The 24,101-nt window shown below is 45.2% G+C and overlaps 1 protein-coding gene across 11 annotated transcripts in view; it reads left to right on the top strand.

The window, feature by feature from the left end:
* Positions 1-24,101, top strand: part of Slc24a2 (solute carrier family 24 member 2) — a 243,944-nt gene that overhangs the window by 150,457 nt on the left and 69,386 nt on the right. For all 11 annotated transcript variants that reach the window (NM_031743.3, XM_063288506.1, XM_063288505.1 and 8 more), the window contains 1 exon segment: positions 1,034-1,142. In NM_031743.3, coding sequence (NP_113931.1) covers positions 1,034-1,142 — 109 coding nt within the window.

Here is a 24,101-nt window from a genome sequence, read left to right as displayed (position 1 = left end):
AAAGTAATAAATAATAATAATCACCATCCTCCTCCTCGTCCTCGTCCTACTCTTTCAAAAAATATTCTACTTATAGAAGCCCTCTTCCCTAAGTCTGTTTACAAGGCTTGGCTGCCTCTAAGAATCTTCCCCTGTGCCCAGTACCACAAAGTGAACCTTGGAGAAGGAAGTCATTTCTAGGCAGGATTAAATAGCTGTCCAAATGAGGAGGGTTCAAGTGGTTTCTGTTTGATTTAAGGCTGTTTGCTTTTGAAGAAAGAAGTAAGATCTTGTTGGAAACCCCATCTCCTGAAGTTCACTTGGTGTCCTCATATCTCAGATCCAGTTATTAGAGCAAAAGATCACAGCTCATAGGACTCTGTGCCAAGGAAGCATCCTGGAAGCCAGGACGGATCTGTGTGGAGTCACAGGAGGAAACTGTCTTTCAGGTTCTCACGTAACACAAACCACAGAGCTATCTGGATCCAAGGATAGAGGTGGGGACCCCAGAAGACATGGGAGATGATATGGTTATAGACGAGTCCATCGACATAGACACATAGAAACAAAGAGCTCACTGACAGGACACACAATCCAAAAATTTAAAAACTATTTATTAGGTCATAAATAATCTTTAAGAAAAGCAAGCCTAGAATCCATGCCTCTGTCCAACACTGTGTGACCCAGAACTTCATTTTACTCCTCAGAGATTTCATGGTCTACCTACAGTTGGTACTAACGATATCGATCTTGAAGGGCTAATCCTGAACATGGAATGAGTGAATGGAATGAAGCATGCCAAACATTGCATGCTTTGTAGTAACTTTTTAACTTTCATTAAAAAGGGATGGTGTGGGGGACTGGACAAAATTGATTTGTTTAATAGAAAAGCTATTTCCTTGGGATGCTTGAAATATTCTTTGAAACTCTTTGGTTCTACTCTGTGTGACTATGTAACAGAAAGGAGTGACCACTGACTAAAGGAGACTCCTCACTGTGGCTCACTTGACATTCATTTCCGACAACTAACAACATCTTTGGTCTCTCTGTTCAGAATAAGCCGCGCCTCCAGCGAGGTGGAAGCTCTGCTTCCCTCCACAACAGTCTCATGAGGAACAGCATCTTCCAGCTCATGATACACACCCTTGACCCACTCGCTGAAGGTAACCGTCAGGCTTTGTTTGGGAGCATTGTTTTGGGGAGAGGAGGATGTCAAAGACATTGCTTCAGAAAAAAAGCGTATGTACGCTGAGGTCACTCACAGTCATCAGACTCTTCTTGGTTAACATCTCCAGGTGAAGCCTTGACTCTTCCATGAGCTTCCTTCATTACTGCTCAGCTCCTGGCAGGGTGGTTTTCTGACAGGAGTAGAATATGAGTTCTGCGTGCTGATTCTGTCTTTTGATGCCTCTGGCACAAACACCATTTCTTATGAGGCAGGGAACAGAAAAGGTCTCTATCTGTCTAATATTTTCCTTTACGTCTTTTAAATCAAAGTTGTGTGTGAAGATAAACTGTATACCTCAAAAATAATAGAATGAAGAACTGTATTCCAGGGGAGGGCTGAGAATGGTTTGGAGAACAGTGTTCTCTGAATATCGGTGGAATGGTACTGTTTTGTGGCAGTTGGATGGGGAGAGTATCCATCCAAAGAGAGCCCATCATAACTGGGACCAGTAGGAGACCCAAACAACCTGGTTCGCCTCCAAGAGTGATTGTAAGAACCATTGTAAAGAATCCAATACTATGCCATTCCAGTTTTGCTGAGTTGCAAAGCCAAATATACTTTGTTCCTTCAGTTGCATAGGTATCCTAAAAATGGTATTTGTAGGAGATAGATATCTGGTATAGCTAAATAAATAACTGGAGCTCTGCCACAAGCAAGGAGTTCATTGACTTCCCTACGGAAGCTAACAGGGATTGTGGGAAGAGGAGACTAAGTAGGCACATGTCATAGATCAGACACAGGAGACCTGATTGTCACTCATATTGCATACATCAGAATTCTCACCGAAAACCAACCTTTGATAAAGTTCTTCAAAGCTAGAGGCACTCAAGACTTAACATGGTATAGATGACAACTGGGGACCCAAAGACCAGCTCCTCAGGCCTTGATTGCTCCACTGGACACAAGCCTCTCACTCAGAATAATAGGAAGGGACCACAGAGCACACCCCATGCTAGAACATGGAGCATTTCGGTTACAAAGCACTCGTACTACCCCTGGACCACTGAGTCACCGTGATGCTCCTCAAGGGACCACGCTTCACACTCCTGGTTCTAGCTGTAAGTGATGCCCGTGCCGACGGCTGAGATGCCATTACTCTGTTCACCCAGTGGTCCAGTTAATAAGGGAGTTTTACACAGCCAACAGCCGTCCTTTACTTCCAGGAAAAGGAATGAAGGAATCATTTTTGCTTGCTCCCACCTCCTGCCACTGTGCAGCCATGTGACTTTGGGCAAGTTGGGTTCCCTCTCTAGAGCCTACCTTCATCTAGGAGCACTTTTCTCTACTGGACACCTTAAAGTTGACAAAGCATTCTCACCCCTGTGGATTTGTGCTCTGCCACATAGTCTCCTTCCGTGGAGTATTGTCCCACCAACAGATCCTAACCATACCTGCTGCTTACCCTTTCTATTGGGTAAGGGTATTCTGTGAGCCATCTTCTTTCCACTGCAGCCTTGGAGCTGGTCCTCTGGCATAGTCTCCACCTGTTTCCCATGCAGCAGTCCTGGTCATCTTTAAATGTCAACCAGGTCATGTAAGCCTCTGCTTAGCAACCTTTAGTGTCTTACCAGGCTTCTTAGGAAAGGTATGAAACCTTCACCTCCCTGGGATCCACTTCTCATTCCAAACTCTGATGGTCTTGTTTTGTTTAAGGCCTGTGGGGTCCCCATGTCCAGATAGCTGCTCTCATCAGTCTCACCGTCTTTACTGTTTCTATCACCAGAAATTTTTTCTTCCCTCCATCCCTTCCCTACCTCCTTTTGCTCCCCTCCCTTCCACTCTTCGGCCCTCTGACCATCCAACACAATTCAGGACCTCCAACCCTCATCTGTGCAGATCCCTTTCTGCTTTCTTTGTGGCTCCCATTATAGTCTCTGTGGTTGTTTCCTAATGCCCGGGTTCTGGAGAGCATGTATGCTCTGTTATTCAGCAGCTGTCCCCAAAGCCCAGCAGCAGTGCAACCAGCATGTCATTGCTACTAAGGCTTAGGCAGGCGAAGCACCTTGGCCCAAACCATCCAATTCCAAAGCCCCAAAAGCCATTAGGACTTGAGGTTGTCAATGAATTGTTCATTGGTTCTTTGGGGACACTATCTCCTCTTCCCTTATTGCCCTGGAGAATCAACTGATAAAAGAGAAGAACAGTTGTTCTGTCATGGCTCTGCCTGGGCAACTGATTAGGGATTTGATTTTGACATTGCAGTATTACGTGGTAAAGAGGAAAGGCTCTAGGCTTGGATGATCTGACTCTGGATCTCACTTCTGCATATACTAGCTATGTGACCTTGAACATCTTACCTACCTCTCTACCTCAGTTTGCTCATCCATAAAGTCAAGGCGTAATGATGTCTGCACCATAAATGTAAGGATTGAAGGCATGAATGCACAGAGAACAGAGCACACTGCCAGCATGTGAAATGGGTTTGGAGTTCTTCACAAACATTACTATGATGAGCAAGGACAAATGTGGAATCTTTAAACTTTCAGGTGTTCAAAGGTTCATCATGGAAAAAAGCCTTTCTCTTCAACTCACTGTACACCCTGCTTTTCTTCAGTTCCTCAACCCTCCCTCACAGAAACCATGGTTTTCAGGTTCTTGGGTCCCCTTTCAGAGAAGCTCTATCTTGTGTGTGTGTATGAGAGAGAGAGAGAGAGAGAGAGAGAGAGAGAGAGAGAGAGTCTATGTGTATGTAAATAAATGTGAATGAGAATGTGTGTGTGTGTGTGTGTGTGTGTGTGTGTGTGTGTGTGTGTGTGTGTGTGTGTGTGTCCACAGGTCTGAGCAGTCTAAACATCCCTTTAGTTGAAGGATTCCATTTCTGAAAGGGCTTGTTTTTGTTTTTCTCCTTGGAGGGGAGGTTGTGTTTTATTTCTGTGTGATAAGAGAAAGTGAATCTGGGTTGTCTCAGAGTTGGGCCATCAGTGATTTTCCAAAACACCTGGTCCTTGTGGAGCTAAGCTGCAATTAAGCTGTTTGCTCCTGCTGCTGTAGCAAGAGGCGCCTTCTGAATCTGGGCACAGGATTTCAAGGTGAAACCTCTCCCTGAAAGACAAGGGCTTCCTGAGCATGAATCTGAGAGAGGCTGAGGACCATAATCAGTGCTGTACTTGAGTGATTGGAAAATACAGAAAGCACTTTGATACTTTAAAATTATTCCATAGCACACGGGCAAGAAAAGCTTGCTGTAGTACACACACACACACACACACACACACACACACACACACACACACAATAAATAAAATAAAAAATTCACAATCAGTTTTCATTTCAGCCAAAACCTAACCCACTGCTCTCTCAGAAATAGTCACCTCTCTTGGTTTAGGTCTCATCACTTGAATTCACATGTCCTGTGACAAACTGCAATTTTTGAAGAACATTCTGGTTCAATCCCCAGGCTGACCCCGTAAATGTGGCAATATATCTGGAAAGTTCTCTGATGTTCCTGGCAGTCGCCTGGCTGAGAGGCGCATTGGACCACTGGTATGCAGCCAGTGCTCACAAAGGGAAGTATTCCGAGTCACTGAAAACATTTAGAACAGATGGCCTGTTAGAACCATATTTCCCTTAGTCTCATCTGTGCCACACAGCTGAGTTGACTGGGCCCTTGCTGACACCCTTGATTGGCATCTGGTTTGGCCTCTGGGCCTGCATCCCACCATCCAGCTGTGTGTGTATCCACCTTCCATCGATGTATCACAAGGCACCCAAGACCTAGAGCTTGACTCTATGGTAGGAATTCAGTTGGGAATCAGCTGGGTGATTCTTTGCTTCGTACAATGTCCGTGGGGCTTATTCAGTGCTATCTAGCTGGCCAGCAAATAAGTTGGAAGGACCAAGAGGACCTTCCTCACACAAAATCTTTTGAAGGAAGTCTAGGCTCACCTAGATTTCTGACTCTCCATGTTGTCTTTGGCCCCATACACATAGCCAGATGTCCTACTTGATGCCTAAGGGTTTCCACGAGTGGATCTAGGAAACCCAGGCTGGGAAGTTCCAGAAGCTCATTTCTACTATACATCCTCAGGCAAACATCCCGAAGTCTGGGCAAAGCTCTACTTCTCAGGAGAGCAATACCAGAAAGCTTGAAACCATCTACCATTCTAGCATAGACTGCTTAATTCACCTGTTCATGGCTATTTGGTGTGTCAGAAGCAATCCACACAGTGTGGAGCAACAAGCCATAGTCAGCCTTCCAAACAAAGCTGACCTGTGTCTTTAGAGGAACATAAAACCATAAGCATGCATTGTTCATGAATATAAGGTCTCAGATCAGCCTAAAGCTCTTAAGAGGGTTGAAATAAACCAAGACTGGAAGATTGCTGCTAGTTCCAGGCCAATCTTGGATACAAAGCAAGATCCAGTGTCAAAATCCAAAAGTAAGGCAAAGGAGTAAGAGGGGAAAATGACTGAAATACATTGTTTTCCCTTTATAAGAAAGTCCTGGGGAACTTTGAAATTATACCATGGCTGTCTGAACTGATCCTTCTAATAAACTCACTGTTACTTATTGATTTTAACATTTTTCTAAACAAGCCATCTTTATTGACCTAAACTGTGGATGCTGGGCCGAGTGTGTTGCACTGTGACGTAGCCTCTGCTTTGGAGGTTTCCGATAATGGAGTATACACATTTGCACGGTGCTTATTGAAGCCCCAGCACTCTGCCGAGAACCCTGTGTGAAGCAGAGTTTCTCTCCCTCCCAGGCCCTCTCTCGCTCATGCAGAGGACAGACATGGAAAAGAGGCTGTGTCTTGCCTAAAGGTGACACGGGAATAAAATGGGGGAGTCAGGATCTGAACCAAGTGTCTCCCTTGTTCAAAGTCTGTCTTGGTGCTTCATGTGCTTTGAGCCACTCCTGTAGGCTTCTACTGTCCATTTGTCAGTCACATGACTGTCTCTGGAAGAGGAGAGGGCACCACAGTGTTTTCTACCCATCAGCCTCCTGTGTAATCTCATGTCGAACTCAGTGTTTGCTGTACTCCTGGTGTAGACAACAGACTGAAGCCTGGGTGCTCATCCAGAGCACATCCCTGGACTTGGTATTTTTGACTCAAATCATAAGGTCTGGATTTTCCATACATCTTCCCTCACAGCAGGGCCAACAGCCCTCCCTTACTTCCCACGTGCCTCACCATTCGCCAACCCTCCTCTCCTTCCAGCTTGTGTCCAAGCATTTTTCTTCTCTTGTGTACAAAACTCCCATCGGTAGGTGTGGAGCCTACTTACACCAGGAAAGGAACTCCATAGCTCACTGCATTCCAGGTCTCAGTGGGAGGGGGCTGTCTTCATACACAAGGCCATAGACTGAATCCACAGCACCACAACAGAAAAGAAGAAAAGGGAAAAGCAGAGTGCAGCCAAATTTGTATTTGAGGAGTAAGAGGATGGCGGGAAACCCACAACCCCACACTGTATTTCTGGGAAAGCCCCTGACCTAGTGATGACACTGGAGAACAAACCAGGTGGGATGCCCTCATAGTTTGGCCGCGTACTCCTGAACTGTGTGTGTTCCAAGACTAAGACCTGGGTTCAAATCCTACCTGAGACCCCATTGGACCTCCATTGGACCATGTTAGAATAGATCCTATGTAGCAAGACGAGCTACCGTGTGACGAGTGTTAGGCAGGTTTGTCAGGCCTTGCTTTCCTCAGATGTACAAGGAGGTAAGGAGAGAGCCACTGTGGGAAGGTTATAAGGATCCTATGCCGTGACCCCTTGAGAGCAGACAGGGTGCTTTTGTTCGCTAGCAATTGTGATTTGTTAAAGAGTCCAGCATCGTGTAATGGACTCCATTTGATTTAAATTTTTTAAGGATTTTATTACTCTTTTTTTAACCAGACCACAGTAGTAAAAGCAAGGCTGTACTTTTTGGGGCCTGTTCATATCACATTCTTCTTCCCTGACCTAAAAACAAACAAACTTCCCCAGACTAGCATAGAACTCAAAGTCTTCCTGATTCGGCCACCATTCTTCATCTCTGTAGGGTGGCAGCTGTGGCTCCTCGGCAAACCCCCCACCATTGTTTCTGTGTCCTGGCAGGAAGGAGGGCAGGTGTCTTAAAAGCAAGTCATTAAGATTCCTCAAGTGGAGTTCCTTTTGCCTCATTAGAGCCAGAACAGGGCTACGTGAGCACCTCCATATCTAAAAGAGCCAGCAGCAAACTCTTTGCCTCTCAACAAAAGTAGGATGTGCTTGGCAAGGACACGTGAAGTGTGTCAGGAAGATGGCACTGGTGTGTACCACTTGTTCTTGCTACTGTCACTGTTGCTTAGAAAGACTTAAAGTGCCTGCTTTTCCAGCAAAGAGAAAAACTCTCCTCTCCTTTGGTTTTTGGACAATGGAAAGGTATATAGGAAATAAAGATGTTCAGGACTGACCTTTTGTGGAAAAGAAGAGCTTTGGGAAAACGGTGCCATTTTCTTCCTGCCAGCCCTGTAAGGTCTGCTGGTCCTGTGGTTCATTAGTTGTGTCTCGTGGAGGTGAGAACTGCACAGTGGAGTATAAGAAACTACACAGTTTGTCGTGAGTCACTCCTGGAAACTGCTCCTGAAGCCCAGACTCGTTTCTCTAGGAATTTTCAGGTCAGGGAGATAACCAGATCAGTTGTCATGATTTGAATATACTTGGCCTAGGGAGTGGCACTATTTGGAGATGTGGAGTAGACATCACTGTAGGCATGGGCTTTAAGACCCTCATGGTCTTAAAGCCATCTGGAGGTCAGTCTTCTCCTAGCAGCCTTCAGATGAAGATGTAGAACATGCCTTCACCATGCCTGCCTGGATGCTGCCATGCTCCTGCCTTGTTGATAATGGACTGAACCTCTGAACCTGTAAGCCAGCCCCAATTAAATGTCGTCCTATATAAGACTTGCCTTGGTCATGGTGTCTGTTCACAGCAGTACAACCTTAACGAAGACATCAGTCAAAGGTACTACAGAAACAATGACTGGTAAAACTTCTAGAATGAGCACAATTGAATGAAACGTTAAAACAGAGAGGTTTTGGTGTCCATGACGATGCCATACACTCCAAGTGTAAAATACCAGGATTAAATACATGACAAAATTTTAAAAAGTACTCCCTCAGCCAAGAAGGCAACAAAGTTATTTGAAAATACTAATAAAGAGTACTAACTATGTAAAGGTTATTTTGCTGAAGAAAAATGCAGTATAACAGCCATCAGCAGTAGGAGCCTCCTATTGTTTATAACCTCACACTGACACCGTCAGTTCCATTTTGGATATAACCTCGGATGTTCCCCGAGGCCAAGAGCATTGTAGTGGCTTCACCAGGTGAACATCAATCTATATTCACACTGAGACATTTCCAACATCCTTCCACTAGGGAACTGATGTACTGGCCGAACAGGAGTACCAAACATATGAGGTCATAGACACTACTCAAGGAGATGGAGGTTGCTTCCTGACCTTTATGGAAAACTGTGGGCATTGAATCGTCAGAGGATAATTCTAGCACATGATTTCATAGCAAAGTACACTGACTTTAAGACCCAGGCCCTGTGGCTTCCACACCTAGTTCTGCCCTTTTCCAGCTGTGTGAGAGTCCTCACCTATAAAATCAGAACAATACTACCTATTTCGCTATTTCATTGTCTTTGCTGGGTTGCTTTACAAATATATATTGTGGTAGGGTGTTGGCGGTAGGGGTGGGGATGGAGGGTGTTTTTGTTTTTGTTTGTTTTGGGTTTTGTTTTGTCAACACCACTAGAGTCAAATGTCAGGTGCGAACCTCAGTTGACAAAAGTTTCTTAAACTGATGTGGAAGGGCCTTGCCCACTATGGGTAGTGCTACCTACCCCAGGATGTGTGGTCCTGGGTTGTATTTGAAAGCAGGCAGAACAAGGCAGGGGAAGCAAGCCAGTAAGCAGCACCCTTCCATGATCTTGACTTCACTTTCTGCCTCCAGGTTCCTGTCCTCGTCCTCCAGTGAGGGACTGTGATCAGGATGTGTGAGCCAAATAAACCCTTTCCTTCCCAAGCTGCCTCTGTGCACAGTCTCATCCCAGAAGAATAATGATGTCGTGACCTCCATTGGCATGACCTTCATTCAAAGCCCTCTCACCAATAATGCCTATGCAGTGTCCACCATAACTGGAAGGACCTCCCCTCTCCCTGGCCCCCTTGCCTTCTCTCTTCCTCTCTGCACTCTTGTTCCTGCTCCTCTGCTTCCCTTCTGTCTCCCTCCATCTTCCTTTGTCACTGCCTGCCCCTCTCTCTCCTTTCATTTGTTTCTTCCTTTGTTTACTTCTCTAGCTACCTAAAACTCCAACAAACTCCAAGCAAACTTCTGTCTTAGGGCCTTTGCATGCCCACTTGACCTAGACATCCAAATGTCTCTTCCATGGAATCAACTCCCAGAGGCTTCCTGACCAGAAAGGTCTTGATTCCCCTCTGCTCTGTAGTTCTCCATGACAATTATCACATGTGTTTCTTGTTTCCTACCCATGTCTCCCCTGAAATGGCCTATAAGATAGATTTGAGGCAGGCTGGGTTCTACTCCCAGTGCCTGGCTCAAGCAAACCCCAAGATATATTTGTTAGCTGAATAGAGTGAATACAGGCTTTTATATTTTTTTTCTGCTGTACAACTGTGTGTTTAGCTGTGCTCTGGTGAAGGGCTCTTTTGTTGTGACCAACAATGTCCTATTCAGTTGTTACTCATTTTACAGTAGTGAGAAACAACTTCTGTGCTTTGGCTCCTGCTCTATCCACAGCCTTCAGCGTGGCTGGCTCCTTCCTAGAACAGGTGCTTGGTCTGCCCTTGCTGGGTGGTGAGATGAACCCTCCCTCCCCTCAACTGCAGCTACCAGGAGAAACAGCCTTTCTGCTGCTCACTTCCTCAGGCATCCCAGACCCCTTCCAAATACTTTGCTCTTTCATTTTCTTTCATTTTCCTCCCCTTGATATTGGCCCTTTCATTTCTTGCATTCCATGGACCTGGTTTTACAAATCAAAAAAAAAAAATTTACCACCACTGCAAGAGTCTCAGAAGTTGGTTGTCTGAGCCCATCACTCACAGTGCACATGCACACACACACACACACACACACACACACACACACACACACACACACTGCACATGCACACAGACACAGTGCATATGCACACACACACACACAGTGCACATGCACACAGACACAGAGACACAATGCACATGCACACACACACACACACACACAGTGCACATTCACACAGACACAGAGACACAATGCACATGCACACACACACACACAGCCCTGTAAAATGGCACCCAAGAGCATGTCTTGGGGCTCAGGTGCTTTCCAGGCACAAAAGCCGAGCCTGTTACATTGCTCCTAACCCTTTTCTAAGACTTGTGCTTTCTCCATCCTATGGAGATAAAAAAATTGGTCTTGCATAGTATTTTTATTTTTAACAGTTTTATTAGTGGTAGTAATATGTATGAAGTAAGTACAGTAACTACCTCCCAGCACAGAAGTAGAATCACTGTTGCCTGGCAAGCCTGTCATCGGTGAAAGGTTGTTTGCTGACAAGCCTGAGAAGGTTTAGGACAGCAGGAGGCCCCAATGGAGTCCCCACATGGACTCTGTGAAGCTGCTTTTTGTGACAAAGCCTTCAGAATGCTGTAATGAGGTGTCTTCAGCTGACTCCGCCTTTCCCATAGGACAGGTTCTTTGTTTGCAGTTAGGCAGATTTCCCCAGTGCGAGTTATCTTCCAGCCAGCAGCCTGCTCACCTGCCTGCAGATTGGCCACACCATGCCTATCAAAGGGGCCTTCCGTGCTCTCATTTCCTTTCCTTTCTGGTTGGTTGATAGTAGCCTGATGGTGGAGGGAACGGATGGTAAGCAAGGAACATCAGTGTCCTAAATCTCGGAATGTCTTGTTCACAAATGATAAGCAAATATATATATTACAATCTTTCTTATGTATAGATCATGGATTTTCTTTTATTTTTCTTTTCTTTTCCTTTTTTTTAAACAACAGAGTTCTTTTGTTCAAAGAAATTCCCACAGGGAAGAGTAAGTCTTTACATGGTTATAATTCCTAAGCACTTACATCAGCTTTTCTCAGTGCGCCTAATTCAGTAGCCCCGCTACCGTACAGCGGGAAAACTGAAAGCACAGACACAACAACACGGCAAAGTACAAATACACGAAATCAACATTTCAAATTTTTGTAGCAAAAATAATTAATATTTTTAGTCTTCCTGAATGGGAAAAAAATACAAGCCAATGTGTTAGGAAGATGCCCATTCTTTCCAAATCAAATCTCAAAAAGATATTGCCTGAGACTGCCTAATTTAGTTTGTAAATTTATGTAAACCAAGAAAGAAGAGCAAAAGATATATTTTGGCACCAAAGGGCGGGGGGAGGTGTATGGACCAGGGATGAATAATCATTCTAGAAGCATCTCTGTTAAATGCTCCAGTTGAAGTCAGAGGAGGGAGAACAGGCTTGATGAAGGCAGGGAAGGTGCCCCCTGGGTGGCACTTGAGGGACTTCTGGAACCTGCATGAGTACTACTGCCCTAGAATCTGTGACCTGCTCTTGAGGAAGCACTGGAGAGGGCTGTCTTCCCAGATTAAAGGAAACAAGCCCCTCTGCATGCAGTTGTGTGGGGTTTTCATTAAGTATCCTTGTACATTACACCACACGCCTGGGGACTGCCATAGTCCAGGCATCTGACACAAACGAGTGTAGCTAGCCACATCCTGAGGAGTCCATATTGCTGTATGAAACCTGAAGAAAGGCCCTCAGGGAGCATTTCTGGATGAGCTGTGAGAGTGGATCATGGAAGTGAAGGGATTGTGAGCACCTGAGGAACTGGTTGTTTCAAGGAGACTCAAAATATGGACTGTAGGCTCAATGAAAGCTAGAGCTCCTTTGAGAGGAGTAGGCATATCAGATGTCCCTGATTCCCACTAGACTACAAGTCCCATAGCTGCTTCCAAAGGGTGTGTATGCATCTGTGTGTGTGTGTATGTGTGCATCTTGTGTGTTTGTATATATGTACATGTACATACATGCATGTGTGTGCCTATGTATGCATGTGTGTATGTGCCTAATGTTTCTATCTATGTATTCATGTGTGTGTGCCTTGTGTGTCTGTGTGTGCATGTGTGTGTATGCAGGTGGCTTATTTGTCTGTGTCTCTGTATGTGTGTGCACGTGTATGTGACATGTGTGTCTATGTGTCTCTGAGGGCTGTGCATGTTTGTGTGTGCTGTGTGTGTCTGTGTGCTTGTACATGTGTGTGTGCCATGTGTGTCTGTGTGTGTGCATGTGTGTGTATGCAGGTGGCTTATTTGTCTGTGTCTCTGTATGTGTGTGCATGTGTGTGTGACGTGTGTCTATGTGTCTCTGTGTGCTGTGCATGTTTGTGTGTGCTGTGTGTGTCTGTGTGCTTGTGCACGTGGGTGTGCCATGTGTCTGTGTCTCTGTATGTGTGTGCATGTGTGTATGCCATGTGCATTTGTGTCTCTGTGTGCTTGTGCATGTTTGTGTGTATCTGTGGGGGGAGGATGGGTGTAGAAGTCAAAGGTTGATGCTGGCTGTCTTCTCTTGCGGTTCAATCTACTTTTGTGATAGGCCCTTACAGAACCTGCAGCTCAGCAGTTGCCTAGAGTGACCAGCCAGTGAGCCCATCATTGTTCCTTCTCTGCCCCTCTACAAGCACCATGATTCAGGCATCAGATGCAACTCCCAGCTTGTGTGGGTGCCAGAAATCTAAACTCAGATCTCAAACTTGGGGGTGCTCACTTAACTGAGCCATCTCCTTGGCCTCAGGACTGGAATTTTTGAGTCCCTTCTCCATGTCCCACGGCTGATGGTCATCTGTGGGATTCTGTCAGCAATGGTGCTAAGAATGTAAAAGTGTTTTGCCTCTGAGGAAACACATTCAAAAACACTGTGAGTGCTAACAGCCACCCAGGCCTGAAGTTTGGCTCCAAAGCTGAGACATTTGCACCCACACAGGACTCGTGTCCACAGTCGCACACGCCTATCATCACTGCACTGAACCATCTGTCTCTCCATCCCATCGCCTTCCAACCCTCCAACATATGTTAATGTCAGAGCGGAGCTGACACGAAGATTCAACCTTCCCTCTCCTACTTGGCTTTCTTGTTTCTTACCAGACCCTGGAGCCTGTTATTTACTCCTCCCAGCTTCTGTTTTATAAAGGGAAGAGCTGCAGCATGAGCTTCTACAAATTATCCGTTGATCCCCAAAGAGAGTCGTTTCATGCCCAGTTCATTCAAACTGTGGAGGTGTCCCTGGAAGCAGAAGTGTAACCTTTCTTTCTGTCTCAAGTTATACATCAGTTTAAATTAGCAAGAAAAATGTTTGCACACAGCCTGAGCCAGGGAAGTGAGTAGCAACAGAAGAAAACTTTCCAGAAGAGAAGACTGGGGCCACGGGCCTCAGTTTAACAGGATGACTGCAGTGGAAAACCCTAAACCTCCAGGTAGAGGAGAGGAGGCTATTAGCAGGACAAGCTGGTTAACCCCTCTTTTAGGAATGATAGAGCTTATTTCTGTATTTTAGCATCATAATGATTAGAATACAATCCCTCCTGTGTTGAACACAATATAAATGAATATCAATTAGGGCATAAGGGAATGTGGTCGTTTTTCGAAAATAAATGCTTTTGAGTGTGGAAATGGTTTCTCTCTCCTCCCCTCCTCAGCCAACAATTTATTTTGCTGGCATTTGAGAGTAAACGTAGCATGACGGAGGCAGGCTATAAAGCACAAAGTTAAACCTCATTTACCTCTTCGGTAAATTCTTATTCTCCAATGGCCACTCTTTCAAAAAAGAGGACTCAGAGTCCAAGACAGGAAAAGCAATTTTGCAAACAGTCCTTGGACATAGGGGCAGGGCAAAGGACAGAGGCACTCCCGAGGGCGGAAAGATGTTTTCACAATGCGGTGTACATATGGCATGCAGGAATAGAGTCTGTGCCATAGCCCGTCCAAGGGTTTCCTTCCAAAGGAAGCATTTGAGCTGAATGCCTGCCTTTAGTGGTGAGATGGTCCTTCCTCCTTACCCCATCTGTATGGGAAGTGCTCACCACCATCCTCAGGATGCTGGTCCTATTGAGAATGTGCATCCTCAAGTGGTCCTCAGGCTCCGGTCTCTCCTGGCCTTACATGATAAAGTCTGCCAGATCTGGCTTCTTCATGTCAACCAGTAAAGCCATCCCTCCACCCACACCACATGGTCCTTTACCGGCTGTTTGTGCTCAAATGAGACGATATTATACACTCGTGCCTGAGTGTTTTGGAGGGGAAAAAAGCCAGAAACCATTGTTGCTTGTGTGATGCTGTCCAGTCTCCATCAGATGGGGGAGGGAGGGTTATACATCTGCCCATTCATTTATAAAACATGTTTGTTTCACAAGCTGGCACGCATGGCAATCCCATTCAAAACACTTTGTTTTGGGAACTCTCACTATCTGTAAAGTTTTCCAGGGACCGGTAGGCAGTGCTGGCCCCAGACTACTTCTGGGGCAGCCAGCTCAAATGCCAGGGTTGTACATGACATTTGCAGTGTCTACACAGCTACTTTCATTTTGTCTTCCGGGGTGGCAGTTCCCGTGCTCAAACAACTAATAACGAAAGGAACTTTGCCTTAGCTCAAAAGCCTTCAGGCCAAAACACGCCTCATTAGTGGGAGTGAGCGTCATGCCTGAAAACTATGGTAAGAAAATTCTCCAAAGGGAGAGAGAGGTTTGGCAGCCCCCAGCAGGCATGGAGGCAGGAGCAGGAAACTGAGAGATCACATCTTCCAATGCAGAATAAAGCAGAGAGCCAATTGGAAATGGAGGAAGAATATAAACTCAAGACCCAAGCCAGATGAGGTACTTTCATCAGCAATACTCCACTTCCAGGGTCCTGGAGAGATGGCTCGCAGATAAGAACACTGACTACTCTTGCAGAAGATCCGGGTTCATTTCCCAGCATCTGTAACTCCAGTTCCAGGGATCTGATGCCCTCTTCCAACTTCTGTGGGCATTGCACACATGTGGTACACATACACGCATGCAGGCAAAACACTCACATGAATAATACCTTTTAAAAAAAGACACTACACTCCAAGGTTTCCACAACTTCCCCATATACTGCCACCAACAGAGGACCAAGTGTTCAGATAGGGACATTCTCATTCAAACCACCAAGGCCAGCTTCTCAGAAGGCTGAACACCAGCCAAAATGACTTAGTAAGAGCTTGGATAAAAATCGCAAGTCGGAAAAGTTCTGGGGGTATAGCTAGCTCCATGGTACCAGACAAGCATGCCTGAGGCTCTGGTTCAGTCCCAAGTACTACAGAACAAGTCCCTGACTTCTTTTCTGTATTTTCCCTTGTAAGGGAGCCCGTTTAGCCCTGGATGGCAGCATGGCTGAGTTTCTGACACTCACCTTCTAGTGGGAAGAAATTATCCAGGAGCTGCAAAGCTAGAGTTTTTGTATCTACAAACTTCTGTCTTTTATACAGTGAGGAAGTGGCATGGCATAGTATTCACGTGTTTTCTTTGAGGGGTCGGAATGTCACCTGGAGTGCATAGCTTTAGTATGGTCAGCAGACATGAAAAAACACACACTCTTTCTCAACATATTGATGAAAACCTAGAAAAGCAGTTGCTGCCCTACTTTTTATACCCTGCTAAAGCATCCCCGGGCTACCCTTAGATTCTACCGGGGTTAGAAGATGTCTGCTCCTCTCTCCTGCTTCATTCATCATGTCCACTATATAGCTTCAGGTATATTGTAGATATTGTGAAATATATCCCGGTCCTCTGAAGTCAGTCTGATTAATGGAGTTACACTTGGAATGGATGGTGAAATCTTAGAGAACCATGTTAGTCTTCCTCCAACTTTTAACCCAGTCTTCTAAGTTTGTCTTCATGTGGGCTGCGTATTTCTGCTGTGGTCAGGAGCTAAGTACATAGTGAAATGGCAGCCAGGGCGATACTGTTCTAAAGGACCTGTGATTCTAAGGATGCTTGTTTCTCTCCATTACTTCTGCATCAGAGAAGTAGTTGCTTTTCTGTTGTATCTTCTTACCCTGGAAGCACTGTTCTCAGCCCCTCTCCCATTTTCACGATCTGTCTTACTCTTTGCCCTTAATTTCTCTTGGGTGATGAGATTTTGTTTGTTTTATTTTTTTCTCTCCCACCCTCCTTCCTCCACCCTAGAATACTTCTGCTATGTCATGTGTCACAGGGTAGAAGCCTGCCTGTGCAGGTCCAATATCTAGATATTCTTTAGCTCCAGTTCTCTGTACTGTACAAACCAAGTCCAGCCAGGCCCCCAGAAGATATCCAGGAGCAAGTCCACCATGGTCTCCAGCCACGGTGCAGCAACTGCTCTTCTCAGCAGTGTCTTTCCTCCCATGCCCTAGGTGTTGTCTGTGTGCTGAGGTCTCGTTCTTCTTATGCATGAAGTAACTCCTCCCACTGTAGGAGGAATTGCCAGCATTCCTAGAGTAGCACCATGCACATCCTTCCCGTCACCGACTTCCTCCCAACAGATACTAAAGAGTAGTAGAACCTGTAGAGTTAGAGCAGTAAAAGAATCACAGGCAGAGGTACCAAAAGCATGGAGACAACCAGAACACTTTAAAGGGGGATTTAATTGTTGATCACCTACAGAGCACCAGGAACTCCACAGGAGGCTGAGTTAACAAAAAACGAATACAGTGGTCCCTAGCCCTAACCAGTATAAAGCAAACCAGTTAAGGTAGCCTTGACAAGCACAGCAGCAGGAGCAAGCGTCTGACAAAGGCAAGCAGAAAGGAAATGGCTTATCCTAGGGTTGGGAGCATTCTGTGAGTGATGCCTATGGGACCTTAAATCTTAAGGCCCAGTTTTGGAGTGGGGGAGTAAATTGGGACATTCAATAAAGTTCCAACAACAAAAAGATAGTACGTGCAGGGATAAGAAGTAATGGGTTTTCATTTTAGCTTTTGAAAAGGTTAACTGACAAGTGGTGTGAAAAAGTCAGCAAAGCAGAAGAATTCAGATAAGACCACCCTTGCAGTAGAACACACAGACCTCAGGTAGGGCGGGGTGCAGAGCAGAACGGGGGGAATCTCATCTCTGAGATCACAAAAGCCCCTTAACATCCCTCCGTCCCCTTAAATGCCCCTCTCCCAACCACAGAACTTACTCAAATTTTAGTGTTATGAAATATGCGTCCTCTCTGTACGTGCAGTCTCAGAAGTCTTGTGTCAAAAATATCAGGAGCACACACACCACCTCCTCCTGGCCAGGAAGAGCAGATCCTGCTGTGCAAGGTTATAAACTGTACACAGACCTACCCTATGATATGATCGCCTGGTTTTCACCTTGACCTTGGGGAAAGGGGGCAAAGCACACTCTAGCAGTGTGTCAGGATCCGAAGCCACCTGCAGAGAGTTGTTAAGGTCTGAAATGGCACAGTTAAAAGAACCCTCATAAGGGACAGGTCTCCTAGCCATGCTGCGTTAGGCTGGGTCTTAGCATGGTCCTTCTTTCATTTTTGTTCCAGCAAACATCCTTCCCATTAGAAGGCTAATTCTACTCTACCCCTTCCCCTCCCTACCCCATCTCAAAAAGAGAGCAGAACCTCACATCCAAAGGCCTGTTTTTCTTGCCGGGTCATCCAGCTCATGTAAAATATGGTGAAACATGGTCTGAGACAGCCCCTCACAGGACAGAGCTCGGCAAACACTGTGGCATTGCTAAGCAACACCACAGAGAAGCTGGCTGCAAATTAGGGGACAAATCTGTAAGAAGCCAGAGTATCTGGGGACTCGCGTGGACATTTTATTATGAGCCATCTGGATGATCTACAGTAATGACCACACATTATTGTTCACTGTTCAAGGCTGATAATTCCCACATAATTAAGTTGACGCCTTCCCCCTGTGATCGTAACCTAGCTTTCCACATCTTCCACTGTGCTTTGCTTCATCCAGGTACTAATCTGCAAAATGACAGAGGAGAGCTAGACCTAATGAGCAATTTTCATTCCTCCCAAAATAAAATTTAAAGCACAGTAAGAAGAAAAGTCACTTTCTGCTCTCTACTTGCACAGTGGGGGGACACACTGCCCATGAATGCCCGTAAGAGACGGAAGTGGTCACGATACCATAGCCGCTCAGGCTTCCTGATGTGGATTCCACTACAGTTCCCCAGAGGACACCATCCTAAGATTCAATCCCATTCTCAGCCAGCAAGGACCCGACTAGGACATAAAGAAGCAAGTCTTGACCTGCTGAAGAAAAGTGTCAGGCAAGCATTCCTCCCAGGTCCAGCTACCTGAATGGTTCCTTTATTCAAGTAACATTTGTAAGTAAATTGGACTAAGCAATCTGGTTTTTAAAGCACAAGTTACAAAATTGATGAACCAAATATAGCTCAAATTCATTCAGCTTTCATTTTTAAAAAGAAAATAGAATTTGTTGAAAACACATGGAAATCAAGAGATTTCACAAAGCAAGCCAGGTGTGCAGATTCCGCTCATCAGAAAGGGTCTGCAGAGTACTTCATTTACCGCACTCATATACGTATTGTACTTAAACCAGGAAGCAAATAAGTGAGGGAGACCAAAAAAAAAAAAAAGTTGATGATAACAAACCATAAGGCTTAGATTTGCAAAGAGTTGAGACAGGAGAGTAAGAATTTTACAAAAGGGCCAGATTCAAAGGGCATGAAAAGTCAGCAGTAACTCCCTAAGAGCGCCAGGGAGGTACCTGCGTGTGCGCATGCGCGCGCATGTGTGTACTGTTCTTATGCCTTTCTTGGAATCCCGTAGCTGGTGTGGATTACTGTCATGGTTCATTTTGTGATGCTCTACCAGAATGCCTAGGATTGGGTAATTTATAAAGCACAGAACTGTGTGCTCAGTTACTCATCATTCTAGGGATGTGGGCCTGCCTGGTGAGGGCTGGCTCTCTGCTGTCAGGACCGCACAGTGAAAACACATCCTCCACAGGCATTGAATGTTGCTCACGAAGGCAAGGACAGAGCCCCTCCCACGGTCCTTATTATAGCGCCAATGGATCTATTCCAAAAGAATCTACCCTCATGACCTAAACGGGTCTTGAACGGTTCTAAATCTCAATTTCATTGCGTTAAAAGTTAAGTTACAATTCATGAGTTCAGGAGAACCCCTCCAAACCAAGTTCAGCTCTTTATTTTCGTTTGCCAAGTGCTTGTCTTGCTTTGAGAAACCTAAGTGAGAAGCCTTAATCTCATAGAATAAAAAGAAGTATCTTTCAGCGGGAGGAAAGAAACAACACAGGGCAAAATGTATCTCTGCTAGCACCCATGTATGACGTATGTGTGCCACATGGTGAGTTCAGCTGTCCCCAGGCACCTGTGCACCGTGTACCTGTTGAAGAGTCACTTAGAGAAGTTCATCCCGAATGTCAGTCTCCCACAGAATGCCAAGCCGAGCTTCTGCAATGAGTCAGTACTTTGAAAGCTTTGAAAGCTTTTGGATTTGAAGGTTAAAATATTCCTTCCCCTCTCACTTGAGTAGGAAGTGGGATTCGAGGTTGTTTCCAAATTTAACCTCCATCTCTTAGGTGGCTTGGATTTTGTTTTGTTTTTCTCCAATTTAAAAAAAAAGATTACCAGAGAAAGGACTGGAAGAGCTTGAAGGGGCTCGAGACCCCATATGAACAACAATGCCAAGCAACCAGAGCTTCCAGGGACTAAGCCACTACCTAAAGACTATACATGGAGTGACCCTGGACTCTGACCTCATAGGTAGCAATGAATATCCTAGTAAGAGCACCAGTGGAAGGGGAAGCCCTGGGTCCTGCTAAGACTGAACCCCCAGTGAACGTGATTGTTGGGGGCAGGGCGGTAATGGGGGGAGGATGGGGAGGGGAACACCCATAAAGAAAGGGAGGGGGAGGAGTTAGGGGGATGTTGGCCCGGAAACAGGGAAAGGGAATAACATTCAAAATGTAAATAAGAAATACTCAAGTTAATTTTAAAAAAAAAGATTATTTTACTTCTGTTAGCCAGGAACGTTTAATACATAAGACTAATGACTAAAGAAAAACTTTGAAGGAAACCATTCATTTTGGTAGTCCGTACAAATTGGCTTTTGAGAAGAAAAAAAAAACAACCATAAAGCTTAATATCGGAGTGTATTAGAAAACATCTTCTTCCAGCCAAGAACTTAGGCTTATTATAAAGAAAAAAATTTCAAATTAGGAAACTTTAAAAAAAAAAAAAAGCTAGTAATTTGCTGGGTGACGGTGCTTGGGAGGCAGGGGCAGTCAGATCTCTGTGAATTTGAGCCCAGCCTGGTCTACAGAGCCAGTTCCAGGACAGCTACCCAAAGAAACCCTGTCTTTAAAATAAAAAATAAAAAATAAATAAAAAAAAAAAAACCACGGTAGCCAATTTACTCCAAACATTCCACAGAACAATCTACGGAGTGCTGTGTGTGATGGGAAACTACACATCATCAACCTTTATCCTGTCATTCAGGAACATTCATGCTGGATGTTGGGTGCACACCTGCAATCTCAGCGCCCCTGTGGGTAGATGCGGAAAGATCAGGAGTTCCAGGCTGAGCTCAGCTAAGTTGTAAGTTTGAGCCCCGCTTGGGCAACTCGAGTCACTGCCTCAAAAATCCTAAGTAACAAGAAATAAATGAAATCTTCAAGGCAAACATTTACTCTGTGATTAAAGGAAATCCTCAGATTTATAGAAGAGACAAAAAATACCTTCACTCTGAGTCTAAATCAACAAATTGCTGGCATGCTTCTGACAGTTTTCCAAGCATTCTCTACCGGGTTCTGTGTACTGTGTTTCTCATTTGCACATCTCAAAATACTCAAGAATAACCACCCATGGAGACATCTAGCCTTGGGATAGGACTACACTACTTTACACTAAGCTGAATTTTATAGACTGTTGCTGTACCTTCGGCAGACAGAGGAAGGAGACCAGTTACTAAAGACGTTTGCAGCTCCCCAGTTCACCGTGTTTTACAGACCAATGTGTCTGTTCCTATAAAATACTCCTGACAAGCAATTGCCTCCCCCTTTGTTCCCCTCAGTCTACAGGAAGAACAGAGAAAAGGGGAGAGGGGCACCTAGTTATAACTAGTCGAACTCGAGCTGCCCAATGACTGTTGTACAGAAGGACTCTTAACCTCTATCATAATGGCTGCAGTAGAAAACCTTGAGCATCAATGTTGACCTTCTCTGTTTTACCAAGTCCAGAAAAACTCAACACACCAAGGCATTCTGAATGTTACTGTCTCTGGGGCGCTGTTGAATACTTTTATTTAGTAAATGTGAGGAGAGCTGAGCATGTGGTGTGGGGATGTAGGTTTTCTGTCTTAGAGATTTAAATAAGAGAGTCTTTACTCTCAACTTAAGACACATTAGCCAGAAGCCAGCTAACTGACAAATACACAGAGGGAAAATGTCTGGGCTCCGATCGTCCCCTGACAGTCGATGAAGAAGGGTCACATGTCCCATCCTCTCCCTCCTTTTGGCCAGTGCTTTGATTTTCCTTAAATCTGAGAGCAGATGTGCAGGATTAATGAAGAAATGTTCTTAGATACTGGCCCCGGCATGACGAATATCTTTTGCTGTTGAATAACCAATCTCTTTTTAAAGCCTCTTGGTCCTCTTGAATTTGTCTTAACAAGCTTGGATAAGGTACCATATTATCTCACTACCCTGCTACACATCCTCAGGTCCTCGTCTTTGTGGTACTTGCAATAATGACAGCTTCTCATAGTCTTCCTTATGCAGTTCATCCTGTGTCCTCTTTGCTGCCACTCTGTTTATAGTACACAGCTGAGGATGCCAGCATTCAGAGAGAGGAAACCCCTTGCTCAGAGTCACATGTCCCATAAGCAGCAGATCTTGGTTCCCAAGCAACACCTCTAACTTCAAATCCCGTCTCCTCCCATGCACTTGATACTGAGCACAACCCTTCCATGCAAGCCACTACTCGTCCACACATCATGACAAGCACTAGACAGCTTCACTGCAGTTCTGGCTGCAGTCAGGACTGAGAAAGCCTTGATTGTCCCAAAAAACTCAAGCCCATACCCAGACATAAAGCTAGATCTTTGAAAAAAATAGAACATCAATCGTGGATTTTTCCTGAGAGATGACACCTAAACAATAAACGAGTGTTTCATTTATTCCTCCACCTCTAGTTCTCATTCAAATCAAATGAGCTCAGCATAGATCCTTCTACTGACTTTCCATTTCATACACCCGGATTTTAAATCTTTAAACATGAGAAGTCCTTTTTCTGCTGCTCCCATCACCAGGAGTTGGTGGTAGAACGTCATGGAATAAAGAATGTCAAAGGCCTCAAAAGTACACCTGAGGAAGGAGAAACATGTGCCTGTGTACTTCTTGAGAAAGGCAGAAGCCATGAGTCCCCAATACTAATTCTTATTCACAGATTTTTTTAAAGATTGGAAACAAAACCCCTACCCTGATCTCATCCAGTGTGAAGTATGGTGGACCAGAGCCCAGAGGCCAGACCAGTGAAGTCAGCTGGAGAGATTGCTAGCAAACGTGGGTCAAGGTGGTCAGATGAACAATGATATGTTCAGACACCTGAGGCCCCGGCTCTCCAGCTGGCACAAAAGTCAGTACAGCACCATGTTGGGCAACATCAGTGGTCAGCCTTCAGGCTCATCAGAAACATTTTAGTGAGTTTGTTGGGCACTGTGCTAGGAGGCATCTGTGGTCAGATTTAGGCTCATCCCAAACACAAGCCAATGGGTATGCGATATACCCCTCCCCTGGGCCACGTGGTGTTCTTAGAGAAACCTTTCAAAGAAGAGGCACCAGATGACTTCCAGAGTGGAAACCACAATGACGGTGACTCTTCCACACCGCCTCTTGTTCAGTTACTACAGTGAATGCTGCTATCTGGGACCAAACACCTTCTGTGTTTTCCCAGCCTCTTCCCTTCTTTATTCAAGAGACTCTCAGTTGGTTCCTAATCCAAATAAGTTGAAAAGAGCTGGGTGATGGGCGTGCACACCTTTAATTGCAGCACTCCGGAGGCAGAGCCAAGAAGATCTGTGAGTTCTAGGACAGCCTGGTCTACAGAGTGAGTTCCAGGACAGCCAGAGCTACACAGAGAAACCCTGTCTCAAAAAAGCAGAGTAAATAAATAGATGATAGATAGATAGATAGATAGATAGATAGATAGATAGATAGATAGATAGATAGATGCAATGATATATAGATAGATACATTGATACATAGATAGATACATAGATTGATTGATTGATTTAAAACAAGTCAAGAGTGGCTTGAGAAGGTGTCATGGATTGAGGGCTGGGTGATTTGGAAGTCAAGTTCTTGCACAGGTGAGTTTCATTATGCCTTCTGGACCCTTACAGCCTGGTCAACAAACTGGCTGAGGCCACTTTCTACGGGGCATCCATAGGACAGTAGTCAGATGTGAGAGGAGCTCTGGTTTCTGCACGCACACTGTTTGTCCTGCTTGCATGTTGCATCCCTCAACCTGCACCACCCATGACCCCAGGATCTGGGAACAGGCGTGTCTGGCTCGTGGAGATGTTGCCCTGTTTCCCTCGGGATGTGGCTGCTGAGTTCACAGTCTCACATCCCGTGGCTGCCAGCGATGAGGACTGTGTTCTAATCCACCCATTTTCATCCTCCATCCTTTGCTGAAAATACGTTCCCCCGGCTTGTGTGGATACTTTCTCTTCAGCTTCCTCCTCCCACTGCCTGACTAGCCAAGTAACCTGTTGCTCTGCAGCTCTTCACTGCCCTCACTCCCCACTGTTTGCCTTATTTTCTTTTCCATAAAGCGTGCTCTGTTCTCGTTCCTGTGTGCCATCCATTATCCAAGGAAGCAGCTCATAGGTGACCTAGA

This window comes from Rattus norvegicus, chromosome 5 (genome assembly GCF_036323735.1).
Source record: "Rattus norvegicus strain BN/NHsdMcwi chromosome 5, GRCr8, whole genome shotgun sequence".
Lineage (NCBI taxonomy): Eukaryota > Metazoa > Chordata > Mammalia > Rodentia > Muridae > Rattus > Rattus norvegicus.
Note: the sequence above shows the minus strand (reverse complement) of the source record. Positions and strands in the feature narration are given on the sequence as shown.